A 19,188-nucleotide genomic window follows, 5' to 3' on the forward strand; every position below is an offset into this window, starting at 1 on the left:
GTTACAGTAAATCATCACCCTGACCCAAACTAAACTGGGGCCAAACACCTAATAAACTAACCCTTTCTAACCGAACACCTAAATATACGATTTTAAGCTTATTTTCCAAGTCTTGAAACTTGTTCTAAAACTGCAGGGCAGCTGTTTTTTTTATACCTGCTTCTTTTCAGTACTGAACAAATCCTCATATTTACTGCCTCAGTAAAACGACATGGATGTGGCAATTATGTTTGACAGTGAGCTGTGTAATGTAGTTTAAATAGACTCACTCTGCTTTAAATAAAAAAAAAACAATGACAAAACAAACTCATACAAGGTTTTAATACTGTACAAAAACAGATAATGACAAAAGGCAACTTCTGAAGGGTGGATGGAGGCCTGACACAGTATCTCCAACTGTCGGCTCCAAAAATAATGACAAAATACTGAATGTCAAAATAGATTAAAATAAAAACAAACAATTTGAGCCCTTATTATGAACAGTCCCACATTCATCATCAAATATGTACTAGACTGACTCTGTCATTAAGACTACACTGTCTGACTGTGATGAAAAAAATATTTAAAATTACATTTATGAATTAAATTTACAGAAAATCAAGTCAGCTAAAACCAGGTCTGTTAAATTGTAAAGCACTACGACAGAAAATATTGGTGACCAACTGTTCTCAAGCATATTAAAGTCAGCAGTACATTATAACGGATAACCCTCAGTTATAATATACTGCAGACAATATTGAAGTGCCAGAAGAGTCAGAGTGGGAATACTAAAACTGTGACCAGGAGCTGACTGATCCTTTTAACTTTATACCTCCTTTATACCCATCTATTAATTTCAGTGTAGCATATAGAATATGTTTAATCTAAATAAAATTGAATATTATTGGTTAATTTTGGTCATGCTTTCATTAAAGTTATAATCTAGGAGACAACAAATATGTCTTCAATTCCATGGTATTGTGGTTCAATGGGGTACCTAATTTAATTTATTAGTGGTGTTCTGTTAACACATACAATACATTTCCAAGTGCAAGCAAAGCAAACAGCCTCACACACCAGAGGCAAACATCTACATTATGGACAGAGTAGAGCAATGAGATCTACTTTAACAAAACGAGATCCATATGTCTCTTTTAATGTTTTACCAAAAATGCTTTTGCTGACATTAACACTAAAACTGTTCAAACAACAGGCGGGGATGTACAGAGCAAAAACAGAAGTACAGAGAATGGAAATATAAAGTGTGTGTGAAGGGGTAAAACGAGATGGAGAAAGGGAAGGGGGGGTGTTGTTTGAAAGCCCCTTCTTTCTCCTTTCCACCCCTTCCTGCCACGTCCTCATCCACTCATGGGGGCCTCTTTCTGAACAATCCAACACTGGGCTTTCATCATTCCTTTGAAATGATCCACGTTCAGCTCTCCAACATATGTCTGCTCTTTTAAAAATAACAATGGCTGCCGTTTGGATAGAGGGAATGATCCACCTGCTCCGGCATTCTGTTACAGTCAACCGAAACCAAAAACACCAAGGACTCGCAGTCTTTGAAAAGTAGCTCAGACTTGTGAAGAAGAGGGATTTTGTTTTTTTGCATGCAGTAGGGGGGGGAAGAAAGACATGGAGAAACAAAAATGAAATAAAATGTGACTACACTTTTATTTCTCTCTACTTCTCTTTTTATGTGCTACATAAATGCTATTAATATATAAAAGTGGAAATTACCATTGGAAGAGGTGCAAAGGCCAATATGAAGTGATGTTTCATTCCTAGCTTGGAATGTAATATTATTCACTTTTTACTGGCTGCACAATGAGTCTCTAAAGTGAGTTACCACTCACCTTTTTTCATTCCACTCTATCCAGTCTGTCCCCAGATCAACCACAGATAATGCATGGAGGGCAGAAATTTGGTTGCTACAGAGCATGAAACTAAACCACACAAACGCACACACGTACACTCAACAAAGTTTGGTCAGTGCTGGAAAAGTTGCATGAAGAATGCTAATTAGCTGAACAGGCTTTGAATGCGTCTGGCCATGCGTAGGCCAAAAAGAACCCTGGGACACAGAAACACAGCAGAACTGGCACTGGAAACAAACAGAGAAAAAAAAATAAGGGAGGGAGGGATGGAGAGAAGAAGCGTGGCAGGGAGGGAGGGACAGAGAGAAACAAATATCTGATATCATCTAGAGGCTGCTCTGTACGCATTTACTCAAAAAAGAAACATGAAAAAAAAAATCAGAAAAAAATGTGGGAGGGAGAGGAGAAGAAGGGAGAGGGGGACGGATGGATGGAAGGACAAACGGATGGACAGAGAGGCGGGATTTGGAGAGCAAGAAAGCTAATTATCCAGCTCGTCTGTTGGGTTACACGGGGAGAGGAAGTGATGCGAGCTACTAAAGGACGTCCACCCCTCCATCCCCTCCCCATCCACAGTTTCCTGCTGTGCTCTGATGTCAGCTCTCTTTAGACAACATGTGTGCTGCCGACATGCGCCAGAAACAAACCCTTTGTTTACCCCCCCCCCAATCCATTCCTCCCTCTATACCCTCCATCTTTGTTCTGCGTACCAGCAGGCTCTCTGGTTGTTGAAGGGAACCACAGGTAAATAAAAAGATAGGAGAAGGGAGGAAGAGAGTGGTTGAGGGTGGGTGGTGTGTGTGAGGCGGGGGGCGATCCAGATGGTGCAACAGATGTGCTAGCAGCAGCAGCTCTGCTGTGCAGACAGATAGGGAACTCTGAGCTGGGTTTCTCTGCTCTGCTCCCATCACCTTCCCTCTGCTCTGCTACTCTCTCTTCTCCTCTTAAGGCTTCTATTCTGCTCTTTTGAGGTCACTTCAGCTCAGTCTTGTTCAGCTCAAATGATTTTTGCTCCTGTCCATCCCCTCCCACTTTGGCCACGCTTTGCTGGTGGGGAGCACGGTGGCGAGTAAGAAGATGGAGGTTCAAGACCCTGTTCCAGCAAAGATCCACCCTGCTGAAGTGTCCTTGAGGAAGAGAATGAAACCATCCCAGATTCCGTAGCTGACCCTGATCAACTCTGCTGCTGTGCTCCTTGCTGTCTTTTCAATTTAAAGCATGTTGAGTTTTTTAGTAATGAAATGTGCTATATAAATCATATTGCCATTACAGTAAACCTACTGTACTACAGTAAGGACTGAGGACTTCTGTAGCCGTGTAGATATGGTCTCGAGTGTGTGCGGCTCTCCACTGAAATCCCTTAAATGCTGCTCCTTTGGAAATTCTGACCCCCAAGTCCACCCGATGTTTCTCCAACATAACTTGTGAATGTACATATATGCTGATATCTATTGTCAGTTGACATTAATTTATTATTTAATGATGCCTTTCATTACTTGATGATAATTGATTATCAGTTGTCAGCAAAACTATGTTTTCTTTTATGTTGTCTCTTCTGTGAATACACATTATTTAGGAAATACAGATGGAAAATTAAGATTAGATGGCGTGCTGCGTAGTAATTAAAATGAGGCACAAAGTTTCTGTTACCACATTGATCATAAATAAGCTATATCCGATATTCTTCTTAAACAAAAAATGTTGGAAAACAATTCTAAACTAAATGTGGCTGCTTTAAGACGATACACATCTGAAACGCTTCCAGTAAACATCTGAACTGTGGTAGATCTGTGAATGAGCTGTGGTGGAACCGAAACACGGTGCAGCTGCATCCAGTGGACTTCCAGGGTGAGGTTCCACAACACAAAACTCTAAATGAAAAGGTACTCCGTTGACAAACAAAATATGGAGGAGAGACGGGTTTTTAAAGAACTTACATCCTAGAGGATACTTAGCAATCTTAAGAAACAGGTCAGATTTATTTTTAACAAGTCAGAGAGGTGGGAAGGAGACAGTGAGCTATGACACTGAAGCACCAATCACTGTTGGTGGAAACACTGACCTCTCTGCTGGTGTTGAGCCTCCGTTTGCTCCAGCTGCACAGCCAGCTCTCTCTCTCTTTCCTGCGCTGAAAGGGTCGCAGTCGCCATTTCCTCCTCGTGAGCCTGATCTGCACTCTCTCTGTCCTGTCTGGGGAAGAGGACCAGGATGTTAAAGGAACATTCAAACCACAATCCTTCTTATAATATGTCTCCACATTTTCTATTAATAATGGCATATCATGTAATTTCATTACATAACTTTGCCAGGCTACCTACAGTACGTGTTAAATTGCATCATCCTTACAGAGACACTAAATGTTAGTCTGTGCTTGAGATAACTTTTTCATGTTCCACCTCTATCAGATGATGACTAATAACATTTCTACATCCTGTAGGCAACAACTTCTGTCTCAAACATCTCACTTATTTTAGCAGGTAAATTTGAGGTGTATTGAGAGTTTTGAGTTTCTTGTGTCAACTGACCATGACAAAAATATGGGCTTGTTTTGCATTTTACATGAACAACTTAATCACTTCGATAAAATGTTAGTCAATGCGTTTAAAGATGATGTTAATCAATTTTGGCAGGATCACGGATTGTGCCTTTAAGTGGCTTCTAATTATACAGACTATTACATTAAAAACTAATTGTTCTCAAAATGAGATGTGCAAACAGAGCAATGTGTCCCAGATCATACTCATTAGTGTCATTTTCCATAGAGTATGAAAAAGAAATGTAGGCCCATCAATTTAAAAACAGTCAGGAGGGGGCTAGATGGGTAAAAGTGTCAGGCCACTGTCAGTTTCAAGACCCCTGAGTGATACTGCAGCTGTCTACAAAACACACACACACACACAAAGAAAAGATTGGTCTGCGCTGTGATATTACATTGTTTAACCTGCTTATCATCTTGTGCATTTCCTGTACAAGTTTTCTAACTTTTCAGCAATACAATATAAAACACTACAGCAACATAAACTGAGTTGATCAATCTAACATGTACTTATAGAAGGCCTACATATATATTACAGTATGACTCCGTGGTACACACCGTTCTGGGCTCGACAGGAGTGCTGAGTAGTATGACACATTTGGTAGCATTCACATCACTTTAATCTCCAATTTCATTCATCTCGATATCAAAATTGTGCAGGTAAGATGCAAACTAAGGTGCTTATCCCTGCGGGCTTTGAACAACGCTGCATTTTACTCCTGTTTGAACCAAACTTTCTAACTCAACTAAGTCCAAACGTAGCCAAACAACAGAGGAACAGACAAAGAAGGAAAGAAAAGAAAAACTACAAAGACAGGAATAAATGAACAAATAAACAGAACTCTTCCTGAAGTCCAAAGGCGCTAATGAAGAGAGAATTCTCCAGTTTAAGTGAAAACTTTTCTCCCCTACAGCGCTTGGCCTGCATCTCTAAAGTGACCGCGTCTGTCTGTTCCTTCGTGTGTGTGTGTGTGTTCTCCTGCTGTCCTGCTGTCTGGGGTGTGAAAGCGGGTGGCGGGTGTGCAGGGGACACAAGGAGACTGTGTGTGTCTGTACACGTACAAGTGTGTGTGTGTGTGTGTGAGTGAGTGAATGAACCCCCGCTGGGCTTGAACAGCAGCCTGAGCCACCAAAGCGCACACCAGGGCTCAGCGGGAGATGGCGGGCAGGCGTTGCCAGCCATTTGGTCCTGCAAGAGGTTCCAGGGGGCCGTGTGTATTTGTGTATGTCTGTTTGTGTGTGTTTGTGTACAAGTGTGTGTGTGTGGGGGGGGGGGGGGGACGACTCACACCAGACCTGTTTACCCACCAATTAGCATCAGACAGACCGCCAGAAAGTTCCAGCAGTCAGCAATAGAGTGGTGGTGAGGAAGAGGAGAGTGATGAAAAGCAAAGAAGATAGAAAAGCAAAAACACAGAGCTACACATTTGGCATCTGTTTTGTCTTGCTGATCAACTGAACCAGCATCTTACTAGTACAACCTAATAAAGTTATACACAACAAAGCAGATCAGATTTTCATTTCTGGGTGGGAGTGGGGCAACTTTGAGGAGGGTTGCTGATTTTCAATAAGTTAGGTCTAAGGGTTCAAATCCTTTTCACAAGCCCCTGAAAGCCTCATCAAGGATCAAATTAAAGCTGGGAAGCCAGACTAAGTTATTTGGTTCTTGCTACTGCGCCATTTTGTATCAATCCAATCAAATTCAACATGTTGACTTGCAAAACGCTGTCACAAAATGGCTGCTGATGAGTACTGTCAAATTAAAGCATAAAAAAGAGAAAGCAAAGGAGAGACGTCAGTGGAGAGCCAAGCCCTGGAGCAAGCGTTCAGGGCGACGGGGAGAGCAGAGGCTGAATATGTTGGGCTGGAGCTGGATAATTCTCCCTGGACAATAATCTGCCTTCCAGCTAATTGGTGAATGGGCTCTGGGTTGCTGCCTGTGGCAGGAACTCCTGTTTGGGCCTAGGAGGCAATAGACTGAATGTTCAGTTAGCAGATAGCTGTGCCTGTTTGTATATGCCTGGCCTGAAGCACTGTAGGACAGCTTGATAAGTATGGTGAGAGCTGCATGGGCCAGCGGCCTAAGGTAGGCTGGAATGGCTCTGGGGCTGTGGCCAGGTACAGTGGCTGCTGGGTATGTGGGAGGTGGCAGAGGCGGTGGCTGGCTGGCTAGCTGGCTGGAGTGGCGAGGAAGAAGAGGGGGCCCAGTCTGCACTGCCTGCCTAAGTGGGCACTATTCAAGCTGTTGCCCATTAGATGTGGGGTGCCAGGGCCTGACCAAGCACGGAGTTTGCAGCACCCCATGGTGCAGCCGGCATCCCACGCCAGAACCACCAAATGCCGCGGTTTATCAGAGAACGAGCACAAATTGGAGTCAGACGGTGGACTTGGAGACATTCGCCAACGCCAGACACCACTGACCGCTGTTTGGACTAAAGTAAAAGACACCATACTCTCTCCCAATAAACACAGTATCACCCAGATACACATAAACTCATAAGTTATACAGCACACACACACACACACACACACACACACACACACACACACACACACACACACACACACACACACACACACACACACACATTGAGGACAAATCTATGTGTACATGTAAATTACACAAAATATATGACTTAATTTTAATTTCAAATAACTAAAGAACATCAACATGACTGATGAAGCTCTCTTCAAACTTCAGTTACTTTTCGGAGGTATTCACTTACCAAAACCAAAGTAAAGAGACAAATATTGAATATAAAAAATATACATAAAATATACATATAAACTAAATACAATTCCTCAAATAAATACATGTTCATTTATATGCTCTGCAATGTTTCTGTCACAAAATAACAGGTGTGAGATTAACATACAGGTGACCAGATTGTGAACACAGCCTATAGCACAAACATGCAAACAAGAACAATGAAGAAGAGTAATTGATGCACGACATTAATGATCCCTGCAAAGAGTTTTTAAAAGATTTTAAATGTTTTAAATGCAACATTTCAAATCAACTACAGACCTGTGTATTAGTTGTCATATCTAAGTCTGCTTGTAACTAACTAACTCTAATTAACAGCATCAACAAAAATAACAAATAATAATCTCTAATATTTTTAACATACCTTTGAAATAAAATTACATTGCATTTAACTATATAACTGTTTTTAATCGACTGCATTTCAATTCAGTTAATTAAACTGAACGCACAAACAGTATTTGTTGAGATTTGATGAAGAAAGGATTTAACTAAAATGAACTCTACTATAAAAAATTACAACTGTCAACTATATGCTCGTATTTCAACTGCTCAAAATGGTGACACTCGTGATGATTCATTTTTGTGGAGGAATTCCAGTGGATCCACAGCTATTTATGATAGACTGCATCAATCAGACGACATTAATATTCAACAGTTTGATATGCAGAACTACAAATGATTTCTTGCTAATGTGTGAGTGTGCTTGTTTATGTGCGTGACTGAGAGACAGTGAGACAGAAGCCCTGTGTAGTAGGCCTACCTAACTGATACTGCCAACAAAGGATGAGTGCACCGCGGAGAAAATAAAGTGACATATTGAACATTTGCTGCGCTGCGTATCACTGCTGCTGCACACGATAAACATTTGAATTGTTTTCTGTAGCAGGCCGCACAGTGTCACATTTTTTTCTCTCGCACACACCTCAATGTGTTTTAGCACATTTTTATTAAACCTTGGGGTGATGCAAGTCAATCGCTCTGCTCCCACATTTTCCTTCTGACACCCCCCCCTCCCCTCATCTCGCTGCTCTACTTTATGAAACAGACACATCAAACACAGAGGCAGCCTGATGCAGTCTCACCGCTTGTTTACTGCGTGTCCAGCCCATCTTTCAATCTATCTGTCCATCTATCCGTCCAGAACGTTTCTCATCTCTGCTCCGATCCTTTCCTCTGCTGTTTCTATCTCTCCTTCCTCTTTTCCCTCCCACCATTTTTTCCTGTAACTAAACTGGCTGTGTCTCTCTCCATCTGCTGGTTCTTCCTTCAGCGGCCCTGCACCTGTTCACACCTCCTCTCCTGTTGGCCACCTCTTCTCTCTACTCCCCCCCCCCCCCTTTATCTCTCTCTCTTTCTCTCTCTCTCCCTCCTTCTCTCTCTCTCTCTCTCTCTCTCTCTCTCTGCTCAGTGCGATGCTGCCAGGCCCGTTCCTGGCTCAGTTAGCCTCTCTGTCATTCAATCCATCTGTCGGCAAGTCAACTTTGTTTACAGCGGGCGGCCCAAGCCTCTTTTCTTCTTCAAGGAGCGCTAAAGCCCCCCCGCTGCCACCAAGGTCAGTGGTGAGCCAATCGTGCTCAAAAAAAAAAAAAAAAAACCTGCAACTGTTAAATCAGCCAACAAATGTAATTTCCCATCCAACACAAACACGTATATGGACAATAAAGTGTCGTTGTCTTTCACTCGCTCAGGCGCGTGAATAAATGCAAACACTGCATGTACAAACAGACAGCTACAAATGCACATACCTCACAGAAAGAAGCACTTGCTGTTGCAGCACACATTCCCTCAGAGAAAAAGCTCTAGATTGAAGTAATTAAGGCTTCTGTCATCATCTATCTGCTCACAAAACAGAGCGAGAGAAGTTTAAAAGTCTTAATTGGCACGGATGACTGATGGTCTTAACACAGGAAGAGCAGACTGGCAGCGCAAGCATCTGTGATTTTTAAAAATAAACACACAGCATACGTACAATATGTTCTCGTTCTGACCCAATCCAGAAACCCAGGACTAAACGTCAGTGTCAAATCTGTGCCCTACAGAAATAGTTGTGGGTAGCATATGTGGAAGGGCTGGCGGTCAAATCAATTTCAGCTGAGAAGGTAAATGGGTGCAAGTTACCTCTCAATAGACATTTGATAAAGGTCTATAATACATGTTATATGAATAACCAAATAATGGTTATAATAATAAAGTGTTTCTGTACATGAGTTACCTTACTCACCAACCTTACTCATTACTCACTTTTGATTTAAGATGCTTAGGAATTGTTTTGTTTTTATTGTTTCTTTTTTTATTGAGCAATTATCTGCTCTTTTAATGCCTCTTTTGACCTCTGTAAGTGTTGTTTTGAACTGTTTTTATTTTCATTGTTTTGTATTTATTGTGCTGCCTCCATCACTCTGTAAAGCACTTTGTAACCCTGGTTTTGAAAGGTGCTATATAAATAAAATTTAACTTGAGCTGACTTGACTAACCTGCATGCAATGGACATCAATGTTTCACCAAAACTACAGAGGAAAAAAAAGCAGAGCAGTGGAAGAGAGGAAGCGTGCAAACTAAAAGTTTGTACCCCATGCAGTGTTTCTCTCCAAGTGTGAGTACAATTCGCCAGTGTTGGAATCCACTTCACACCTGAGACATACCTGATGTCATTCAAATCCCCCCACCTGGTAATAAGCTTGGGGGCAACTGGCAGGAAGGAAGATGTGCCAAAACTCTCTCCTAACACACCCAAGTAACCTTCAGTGAACTCCTCTATTATCTTCTTTCTTCCTCAACTCTTTTCCTCTTTTCTTCCTCTCCTCTCCTCTCGTCTCTACAGGGCCATTAGATCAGATGCCTAGTGAGAGAGAGGCGGCCATTGAGGTTGAAAACAAAGCGAGGCTTTTTAAAACTCAGTGGGGGTGGGACTAGGGCTGGAGATGGAACTGTAGGTGGGCTTGTGCCCATCCGGTGCCCACCTTCATATACACACCATCGCCAGCCTCACTGCTCTTCTCCTCTGCCTCCTCTATGCCATCCACCCACCTCTCTACATTTAAGACTTCCTCTGTATTCTCTCCACAACTTCCATATGTCCTCTTCTCTCTCATTCTCATCTACATCTGATCTTTTTGCCATTGTTACCATTTCCAGCCTCTGTATTATCTTCTCCATCCTTAGTCGCCTGTGTCTTTGCTTATATCTCCTTACTAAAAGACTGCACTGAACAGCATCACCGTCATGGTCGTGTCAATGTGTCTTTCAACCTGGTTCACACAGCGCTGTGTTTGGAACAAGAAGCACATCAATATGCATAAATATAGCTTTGGTATTTTGGGCATTTTCACCATGTGCATGAATAAAAACAAAAAGCTGTAAGTAGCAATGCAGCAACAGACTGTTTGAAGCATATTCATCTCTTTGAAAAAAATATAAAGGCTCTTTATATATTAAAGAATAATTTCATTTCAGTGCATTTTGTGAGAATACATATATGCCAGCCATGAAAAAAAAAAACAAACAAAAAAAACTTTCTCTCTGTTTGCAATTCATTTTTTTTCTTCAAGGTTTCTTTCAGATGCCATACAACCTCAATGTGGCTAATGGAGCAGCTTTGATTGATTTCATTATTTTAACAACTAAGGCAATATCTCACATCCGGAGGCGTTTGCAGGAACACCCTCCTGTCTTCTCCCATTAACTCATCACCACTGTCTTCCTCCAGCCTCATCTAGAACATCTCCACTCAGCTGCTACCTTGAGCCTATCTTATACTCCTGCCTGCTTTCTCTTACTCCTGTCTTTGTGATCATCTCCCGAATACAATGTGCTGATGGAGGCAATGCCCTGCTACCTGCGAGGCAATGCTAGGCACTGCTGTGCCTACAAAGGGCAACAGAGAGAAAGGGATGGACTGAAGGCAATAGAGGGGGGGAGGAACAAAGAACATCTACATGAAGGATGAAAATAAAGAGGATGAAAAGATAAAAGGCTACATCAATCAGGTAAAAGAGAGTAAGAGAGGTAAAAGAGAGAAATGAGGGGAAAGGAAGAGCAGAGAGACATTCTGTCATGTTGGATGAAAGCTGTGCCTACGGGGCAGTGGGCACAGTGTAGAGTCACTGATGGTGCCACCCTCACAGCGGGGGGGGTGTGAAGTCACAAAGCTGACCAGATGACTGACACACACACACACACACACACACACACTGGGGATATACAAGATCCATACACGCTGAACTCACAAACAGTAAAAAGCAGTGCAGTCCTCTAAAATGAAACTGATGCTAAACTGCTCACTGAAACCTGTTAACAAACATCCAGATATTTCTGAACATTCAAGGTATTCAAAAAATCGCCATCAGATATGCATGTGTAGTTTGATGTATGAGAGAGGCAAGGAAAGATGAGGTGAAGAGTGGATGGTGATTCTCTGTCCTCCAGCAGTAGTGTGTGTATGTAGGCCAGTGTCCCAGGGCACACTTGGCTGGGGTGACAACAGTTGTAGCCGACAGATTTGCCTCCATCTTGCCTGAGGTCTCCCAGTCAGCGATCTGTCTATTCAGTCCATTCCCAGCCCCTGCAGGATGGACAGCTTACAGCTATGCCTAATAATCCTGGTACTTAACATGGGTGATTTTCCACTTCTGATTTTCTTCTTCTTTATGATATTTCTAGTGCAAGTAAGTTGATGCAATTCCAGAGTTAGAGTTAGTGAGGTGTGCTTACAGGGGCTCATGGTGTCATTTATCCTCTGGAAGAAACAGAGGGATGATGGATGGATGGATGGAGATAAATAAAACTTCGTCTCCTAGCTGCTATCTACGTTTACTACCTGGCCTGCATGAGAGAACAGCAGAGGAAAAACAACACAAAAGATAAAGAGGAAGAGGTGAGAAACTGCCCATCCATGCACTAGTTTTGGATTTAAACAAATATTTTAACTGATTTAATCATCTAGTGTATAAAATTAATACCAAATGTAATGCTGAAACTCAAACTGAAAGTAAAATGTGACAATCTTGAATTTTGGTCTTTTTTTCAGAGATCATGGACTACTTCATAGAAACTATTGGGAGTTGCATACAATGCTTAGTAATGAAGGTCAATTAAAGAAGCTACACAGCTGCATGAGCTACAAGAGTCACACCACTGCCAACTAGCTTAGATGTAGACCAAGCTTTCAGATGCCTTATGCTTAGTGTATCTGTAGTGATACTAAACACTAAGATGAAAGTGATAGTGGGTGACAAGAATCATGAGCAGAGGGATGGAAAAAAACAAAGCAATGACAGATTTGTTTAGATCAAGGGTTGCAGCACAATAAGTCTGTGGCTTTATTTTGTTGTCCTTCATGGTTATAGCAAGCGCACACACAACAACAGACCTACTTTATGAACACTGACAAATAGACAATATGTTCCCACTTAAGAGGCCACATATTTAAAGGTTAAGTTCTGATGTCATTTCCATTTGTTAGTACAGATTAACAAAATTGCACATTCTGTTTTAACTACTGCCACATCAACTGAATTAGCCTACAATTAAATACGCAGCGAAGGAAAGATGCAGCAGAGAGTGTGACGGTTTTGACAGAAAAACAAAAGGAGAAACTGAAAGAAACATAAAAGACCAAGTAGGTCTCAACAGATTGAGTGAGGGAGACAGCAAGAGTGCAAGAGAGAGAGAGGTGAGAAGGCAGGATGGCAGAGAGGGCACTCCGACAGTGAGGAGAGAAGAACGCGGCAAGGTCTCGTCACTGGGCCAACGGGCCCACCACTGTCAACATCATGGCACTCTGTGGTACACACACACACACACACACACACACACGCACACGCACACGCACACGGCTGGCCAACGGCCCTCCCAGCTGCCCTATCCGTAACTGTCTGATTAGTTGTGCTAAGCAGCCCCTCCCCTGCCAACCATGGTGCCATCTGCTACCCAACAACATGGCTGCCGACCAGACAAGCACACACGCACACACAAACACACACACAAACGCACAAAAACACACAGCAAGCCTCATACCTGGCACTGCCCCGCTGCAGTCACACAGAGACACACACATCAAACGTCACAGACACAGGTGTAGCCCGAAGGTATCAACACTTAACGTTCGCACAAAGGCATGCACACAGACTCCTCTAATTGCATGCTAACAAACAACACACATCACGAAACAAGGATCCTTCATGCATGTTTTCTCACACACACACACACAAAGTCACACACACAGTTGCTGTGGAGGTTGTGTGCATGCATGTGTGTGGTGACAGTGGTTAGGCACTGTTAATGCCAGGTAGAAGGAAAGATGCTGTGCTCAAGTGTGTGTGCGCTCGCTGGCAGCGCTTGAAGGTTCATTATGGCCCCCACCTCTCCTGAGCGACTGCAGCCCGCGTGGCGCCCCGGCCCTTTTATTCAGGGCCGTGATTGGACAAGGGCCTCCCGCCGAGTTGGTTTGCAGCAGTTTTGTCGCGCCCAGATTTCACTCGCTGCTCAAAGCGAGCCTCTGGCGGGACGTGGCATCTGCTGCCTCACCTTCCTCATTTACACTTCTCCGCCCTCACACACACACACGGAGTTCTGTTCGCCGCCTTTCCAGACCTTGCTATCACGATCTGAAACTGGGGGGTGGGGGGGGGGGGGAGTGTAGAGATAGAGAGACATAGATAGAGGTACAGAAAGCGAGCAGCAGCGTGACATGTTTAATAGAGTTTAGGGAACTTTGTGTATGAGTCACAGCGGTTGATCTGGAGCTTTATATCCCTCCACCGCTCAGCATCCATCTTCTGATTTCAGGGTCACAGAAAGGAGAATGTGGCCTCAAAAGACAGAAACACTGTCTGTCTCCACTCCTAGCTCTCTCTACCTGCATGCCTGTCTGTTTCACCTACTGCTTTAACAATATTCATTATTTTACATTATCCCTCATCTTGTAACATTTTCTGTAAGTGTTGTTTTACACTGTATTGGTGGTAGCCCTGACACCTTATCTCTTCTCAATTAACCAGACCTGGCTTCCCTGACCACAGATCCCAAGGCATTCCCAGGACTGGTGGGACATAAAATCTCTCAAATGTTTTCTAGATTTGACCTGGTGTCTCCTCCCAGTTGGACATGATCAAATGCCTATACCGCTTCAACTGGCTTCTTTCATTTTGAAGGAGCATGGTCCTTTGCAACATTAGCTCACCCACCTTTCAGCCTACCTTAAGGGTCTCGGCCAGAAAGATGGCCAAAGAGGGGCCCAAACTCCTTTTCCTGAGTCAACGTTTTGAGGCCAACTGAATGTCCCTCCCCATGGCCTCTTCATACTCCTTCCACACCCAAGGTTTTGCTTCAAAGGCCACAGGCGCTTCAGCTACCCATGTGGCTAGCCAGGCCTAAAAGGCCTTCTTCAGCTCACAGCTTCCTCCACCGCCAGTGTCGACCAGTGAGTTCTGCAGGAACGTTTTTCCTAATGTGTTATTGAAGACTTTGCTGATAGAATCTAGGATGCCAGAATGCCAGACAGGATCACAGTTGACCTTCACTGCAAGTTTTGTCATAACAATATACAAGAGTCCATGATATAAATCAAATGTTAGATTATATGAACAGTTATGTTTGGACATTTCCTGGCCCAGGAATCTATAGTCAGAAGTTCTACATGAGAAAGCGACGGAAAGTAATCTTCTCACTGAAGTATTTTCAGCTCGTCCATCTACAGCTCTAAGCAAGCACCCTCATCAACATGGATGCTTAATTTCATGGAGATAACAAAACTGGTGGAAGATTTGGGGCCTCGCAGACATTTAACTCGTCCAAAGCAGACACACAGGTCTCGACTAACCATGGATAAACTAACGCATGCAAACACACACATCTACCCATTCATGCCTATCTGGCATGTGCTGAAACAGAAGTTATGCTGGGCAGTTTTCACTGTGGCCTTTGGGATCTGTGATCACAACACAGGGAGAGATAAGGCCGGATGGAGACAAGGAAAGAAGAAAAGAAAGAAAGTGAAGAAAGACAGGAGCAAACAAACAAAACAAACTTAGTAAAGCCCTCTGCTGGGCTGGGGCTGGGACTGGAGTGTGTGTGTCTGTATGTGAGGCGATGTGAACAGAGTGGCAGGGATTAGGACAGATCCTGGGCTGTCCAACTCACAGCTGGCTGATGATCCAATCCTGGAGCGCAGAGCAGCGCACCAGCCGCCGTGGGACCCCCGGATGTGTGTATGCATCTGTGTGTGTGTGAGTGGATGTTTGTGTCCGTGTGTACAGGCATGTGGATTCAACTGATGTGCACATTTGCAGGCATGCAGTTGTACAAACAAGTGTGTGTGTGTGTGTGTACGTATGTGTTTATCAGAAAGGAAGGTAGGGCTATCAGAAATCAAACAGAGGGTGTCTGTGCTTCATGTCCCCTGTTTGAAGACGGGCTGTGATCATTTGGGCCATGAGGAGGTGGACTTAATGAAAGAGGGGAGCGAGCAAGTTGCAGAGAGAGAATCAAAGAGCTGCTTTCCAAGGCTGGTCATACAAATGCCTTTCAGCCTTGCTACTGTGAATCTCACACTCTTACACTCTTAACAACACACACACAAACACAGTTACACAAACCAGCCCACAACAGTTACAAAGACTCATGCATGGCTCTGTAGTGAACAACAAGAGAGGGCAAACAGAGGCATGACCAAGACAGAACTACATGTAGTTCTGCATAACCCCCAGAAGGCCCACAGATAGACAGAAAGGGAGAGAAAGGGATAGAGTAGACAGGGGGAGGGGGAGGGAGACAATCGCTTGGGGTTTATTTGTTTAGTTTGGAACAGCATGAGAAAAAGGCAATAGAGAACATGACAAGTGAGGAAAAAATGGAAAAACAATAAAGGAAAATAAAAAACGCAGTGCTGGCCTGAGGACGGACAAAGGCTCTGACCAAATCTCAGCAGGTGTGTATTTGACATGTGGATGTGTGTGTGTGTGTGTGTGTGTGTGTGTGTGTGTGTTTGATGCTCGCTTTCTACACTGCTTTGTTAGAGGACCTCCTTCATCTGCAAGCATCTCAAAAAAAAAACTATCTTTAAAAACACTGATGTTATTTCAACAGACATGGATCAATGGATGGCTGGAAAGGCTTCTAAGAAAACACCAAGTTTGGGGAGACAAGTCTTCTGAACAGCTCAACTGTGAGTGATAAGACATGTGTAATGAGCATGATATCAAAAGTGACACGAACTGTAGCAGCTCTAAGGCTACAAAAGTAATGTGTGTTGCATGTATTTTATGTATCTGAAGGTGTCAGTGTGCTTAAACCAAGGTGCTTGTCAGATGGTCAAACATGGTCTAAATCCCCCTCCACCCACAGCTTTTGTCTGAATTGGGAAGCTGTGTCCAAGAATTTCTGAAGTGCCAATCATACCTGCTTCACACAACAATTGCTGAGAAAATAAGCAAACACTGACTTGGAGGAAAGATCGTCCAAAAGTGTGTGTCGTTGTCCCCATATTTGAAAAATTATTGCTTCTCAACCCTCTCTACAATGTGGATTCCTTACTGTACAATTAGTTTTAAACTTCCACATAATAATGTATTCATTTACATTTTAGCAAACCTCATTAACACAAAGTACTCTTAACTCTTCCTAAATAAAAGCCAGTCATCATTTTTTATGATTATCTTCCTTCCAGCACACAAATGTGAATGTTCAGGATGTTACAGAAATATGATGATAGAGCATAGACGTAAAAAATAATGAAATGTTAGTTTTCCAACATGTGCCCATCTGGTGCTGTAGGTGTACATTTCATTGGTGCTGTTCTGTAGTTTAAGTCATAAAGTATTATAAAATACCATTTTGGTTGAGCAGCGCTGATGGTATATATGTTCTTCACAACATTTAAAAGAAAAGTTTCAGACACCTGGCAAAACATTACACATTTGTATTACTAACTGAAGTTTAAGTCTGTAGGCCTGCAGACTATTTTTGTGATTTTCCAACCTGTGACAAATTTTTGGGCTCTCACACAGACATGCAGGTCTCTATAAGCTGTTCCTGTTCACACCTTTTTTATCCATCACTGTGGGGATTTATAGTTTTTATGATTTGTGTCCTCCAGTTTTCTTGCTTGATGACAACACCACTTTTTAAAAGTTCTAGCTCTAAACATGACATTAAATAATATTTAGCGATACTGAACGTGAACATGCTTCTTATGCAATACTGATCGAAAATAAATATCCATATTAAATCAGTATCAGAAGTGGCTTTCACCGCTAATGTCTAAAATTGAATCTGAATGGTTACATGCTCAGCCAAGTCAACAGCTGTCCAACATCTAGTATGCATCTGTGGACAGATAAAACTATAAACTCTCTCATGCACATACACCCGCACACATGGCAGTAAAATGGTTTAGTCCAGTGGCTCCTCTAGTACAGGTCAAAGTCATCATGTTGGCATATTAATATGCATGTCATTTTCCACAGCTGGCTGAAACACACACACACACACACACACACACACACACACACACACACACACGCCTTGTTTCATCCCTTAAACACACGACAGCCCGCCATGCGGCCAGTGTGTTAGTGCTGGCCAGCTGACAGACAAACACACTTAAACACAGATCAAGCCGGGAGCTGCAGTGGATGCACACACACACACACACACACACACAATCAAGTTGACAGACATATAAACACGAATACACATGCATACACACACAAACACAGATTACACAAACTTGCATCCCGCAGCCTCCAGCACCACAGGGCACCACCGCCACATCTGTGCCCATCTCAGACACATCGGCTGTGGGCAGCGGGGGTGAGAGAGTGCCCTGGGCGGCTGGCATGGGCTGCCATGGCCCTGGCAGTGGCTGGTGTGGAAAGGAACAGCAGCCAGCAGATGACAGGAGGGAGAGAGGGAATGGAAAGGAGAAGGGAGGAATGCATGAGGGCAGGAGAGAAAAAAAAAAATGAGAAAGATGATTATAAAAGAGAAGATGATAGAAGAAAAAATGACTTTTTTTAAGTACAGAGGATGGAAGGAAGGACAGCTGATAGCTAAGAGCAGAAAAGATAGTTAGTGGTTGTATGTATGATAAACAAATAAAAGAATGACACAGGATGTGATACAGGGAACTAGGAAAAAATGGGATAGAAAGATGCAGAAATGGACAGAGAGAGAAAATATAGAGGTAAAAGGGAGGGGAGCCGGTAGTGCCTGTCGTGAGAACGGGTGCAGGGCACTAGCAGGTGGCACTAAGGCCAGGCTGTCCAGTGACCATCAGGCCACACTTTTGTGTGTGTGTGTGTGTGTGTGTGTGTGTGTGTGTGTGTGTGTGTGTGTGTGTGTGTGCACGCGCAAGGGACAGAAGAAAGGCTCACGCGCCATTTTGGCTCTGCTGGAGCTGTTGCTGGGCTGGGCACTGGCCTGGTGGCACAGAGCGGGCAGTGTGTTTGCGCGCGTGTGTGTTGCATTATGTTGTGGCATGCTTAACAGGATTAGAGGTGACCTGGTGAGGTCCAGTTGGTACCGGGGCCATGGCACAGCGGCGTGCATGTGTGTTTATGTGTGTGTGGTTTGTATAATAGGATTAGCTGTTACCTGGTGCGGTACAGTTGGTGTGCTGGTCTGAACTGGACTGGGCTGGGCTGAGCTGAGCTGGGCAGGAGCTGGGCAGAGGGGAGCGCTGTGTGTGTGTGTGTGTGTGTGTGTGTGTGTGTGTGTGTGTGTGTGTGTGAGTGTGGTGGCATGTATAATAGGATTAGGTACTACCTGGTGAGGTGCAGTTGGCGCTGGGCATTTGCCAGCTGTTCTGCTAGGCTCAGGGCTTCGGCCTGCCATTGGCTCCCATCCTTTTGGACCGCCTCCAGGTGCTGCCGACAGCCAACCAGCTCTGAGCTCAGCCTTTCCACTTCCTGTCCCGCAGAGATGGAAGGAGAGAGGGAAGAGGAGGTGAGGAAATCTTTCACAACAACCCACCTTATGCCTTCAGAGAAACAAAACGTTAAAGTCTGATTACAACCTCATGTAAAGGTTGA

At 43.5% G+C, this 19,188-nt stretch overlaps 1 protein-coding gene across 2 annotated transcripts in view; it reads right to left on the reverse strand.

Moving 5' to 3' along the window:
* sdccag8 (SHH signaling and ciliogenesis regulator sdccag8) overlaps positions 1-19,188 on the reverse strand; it is a 45,681-nt gene that overhangs the window by 18,983 nt on the left and 7,510 nt on the right. For both annotated transcript variants that reach the window (XM_038737009.1, XM_038737008.1), the window contains exons 13-14: positions 18,923-19,065; positions 3,919-4,046 (exon numbers count right to left, since the gene is read on the reverse strand). In XM_038737009.1, the coding sequence (XP_038592937.1) occupies positions 3,919-4,046; positions 18,923-19,065 (271 nt within the window). The remainder of the gene's footprint in view (positions 1-3,918; positions 4,047-18,922; positions 19,066-19,188) is intronic.

Source organism: Micropterus salmoides, unplaced genomic scaffold (assembly GCF_014851395.1).
Source record: "Micropterus salmoides isolate LMB-PRFRI ecotype aquatic unplaced genomic scaffold, ASM1485139v1 Ms_hic_scaffold_22, whole genome shotgun sequence".
In the NCBI taxonomy this organism is placed as follows: Eukaryota; Metazoa; Chordata; class Actinopteri; order Centrarchiformes; family Centrarchidae; genus Micropterus; species Micropterus salmoides.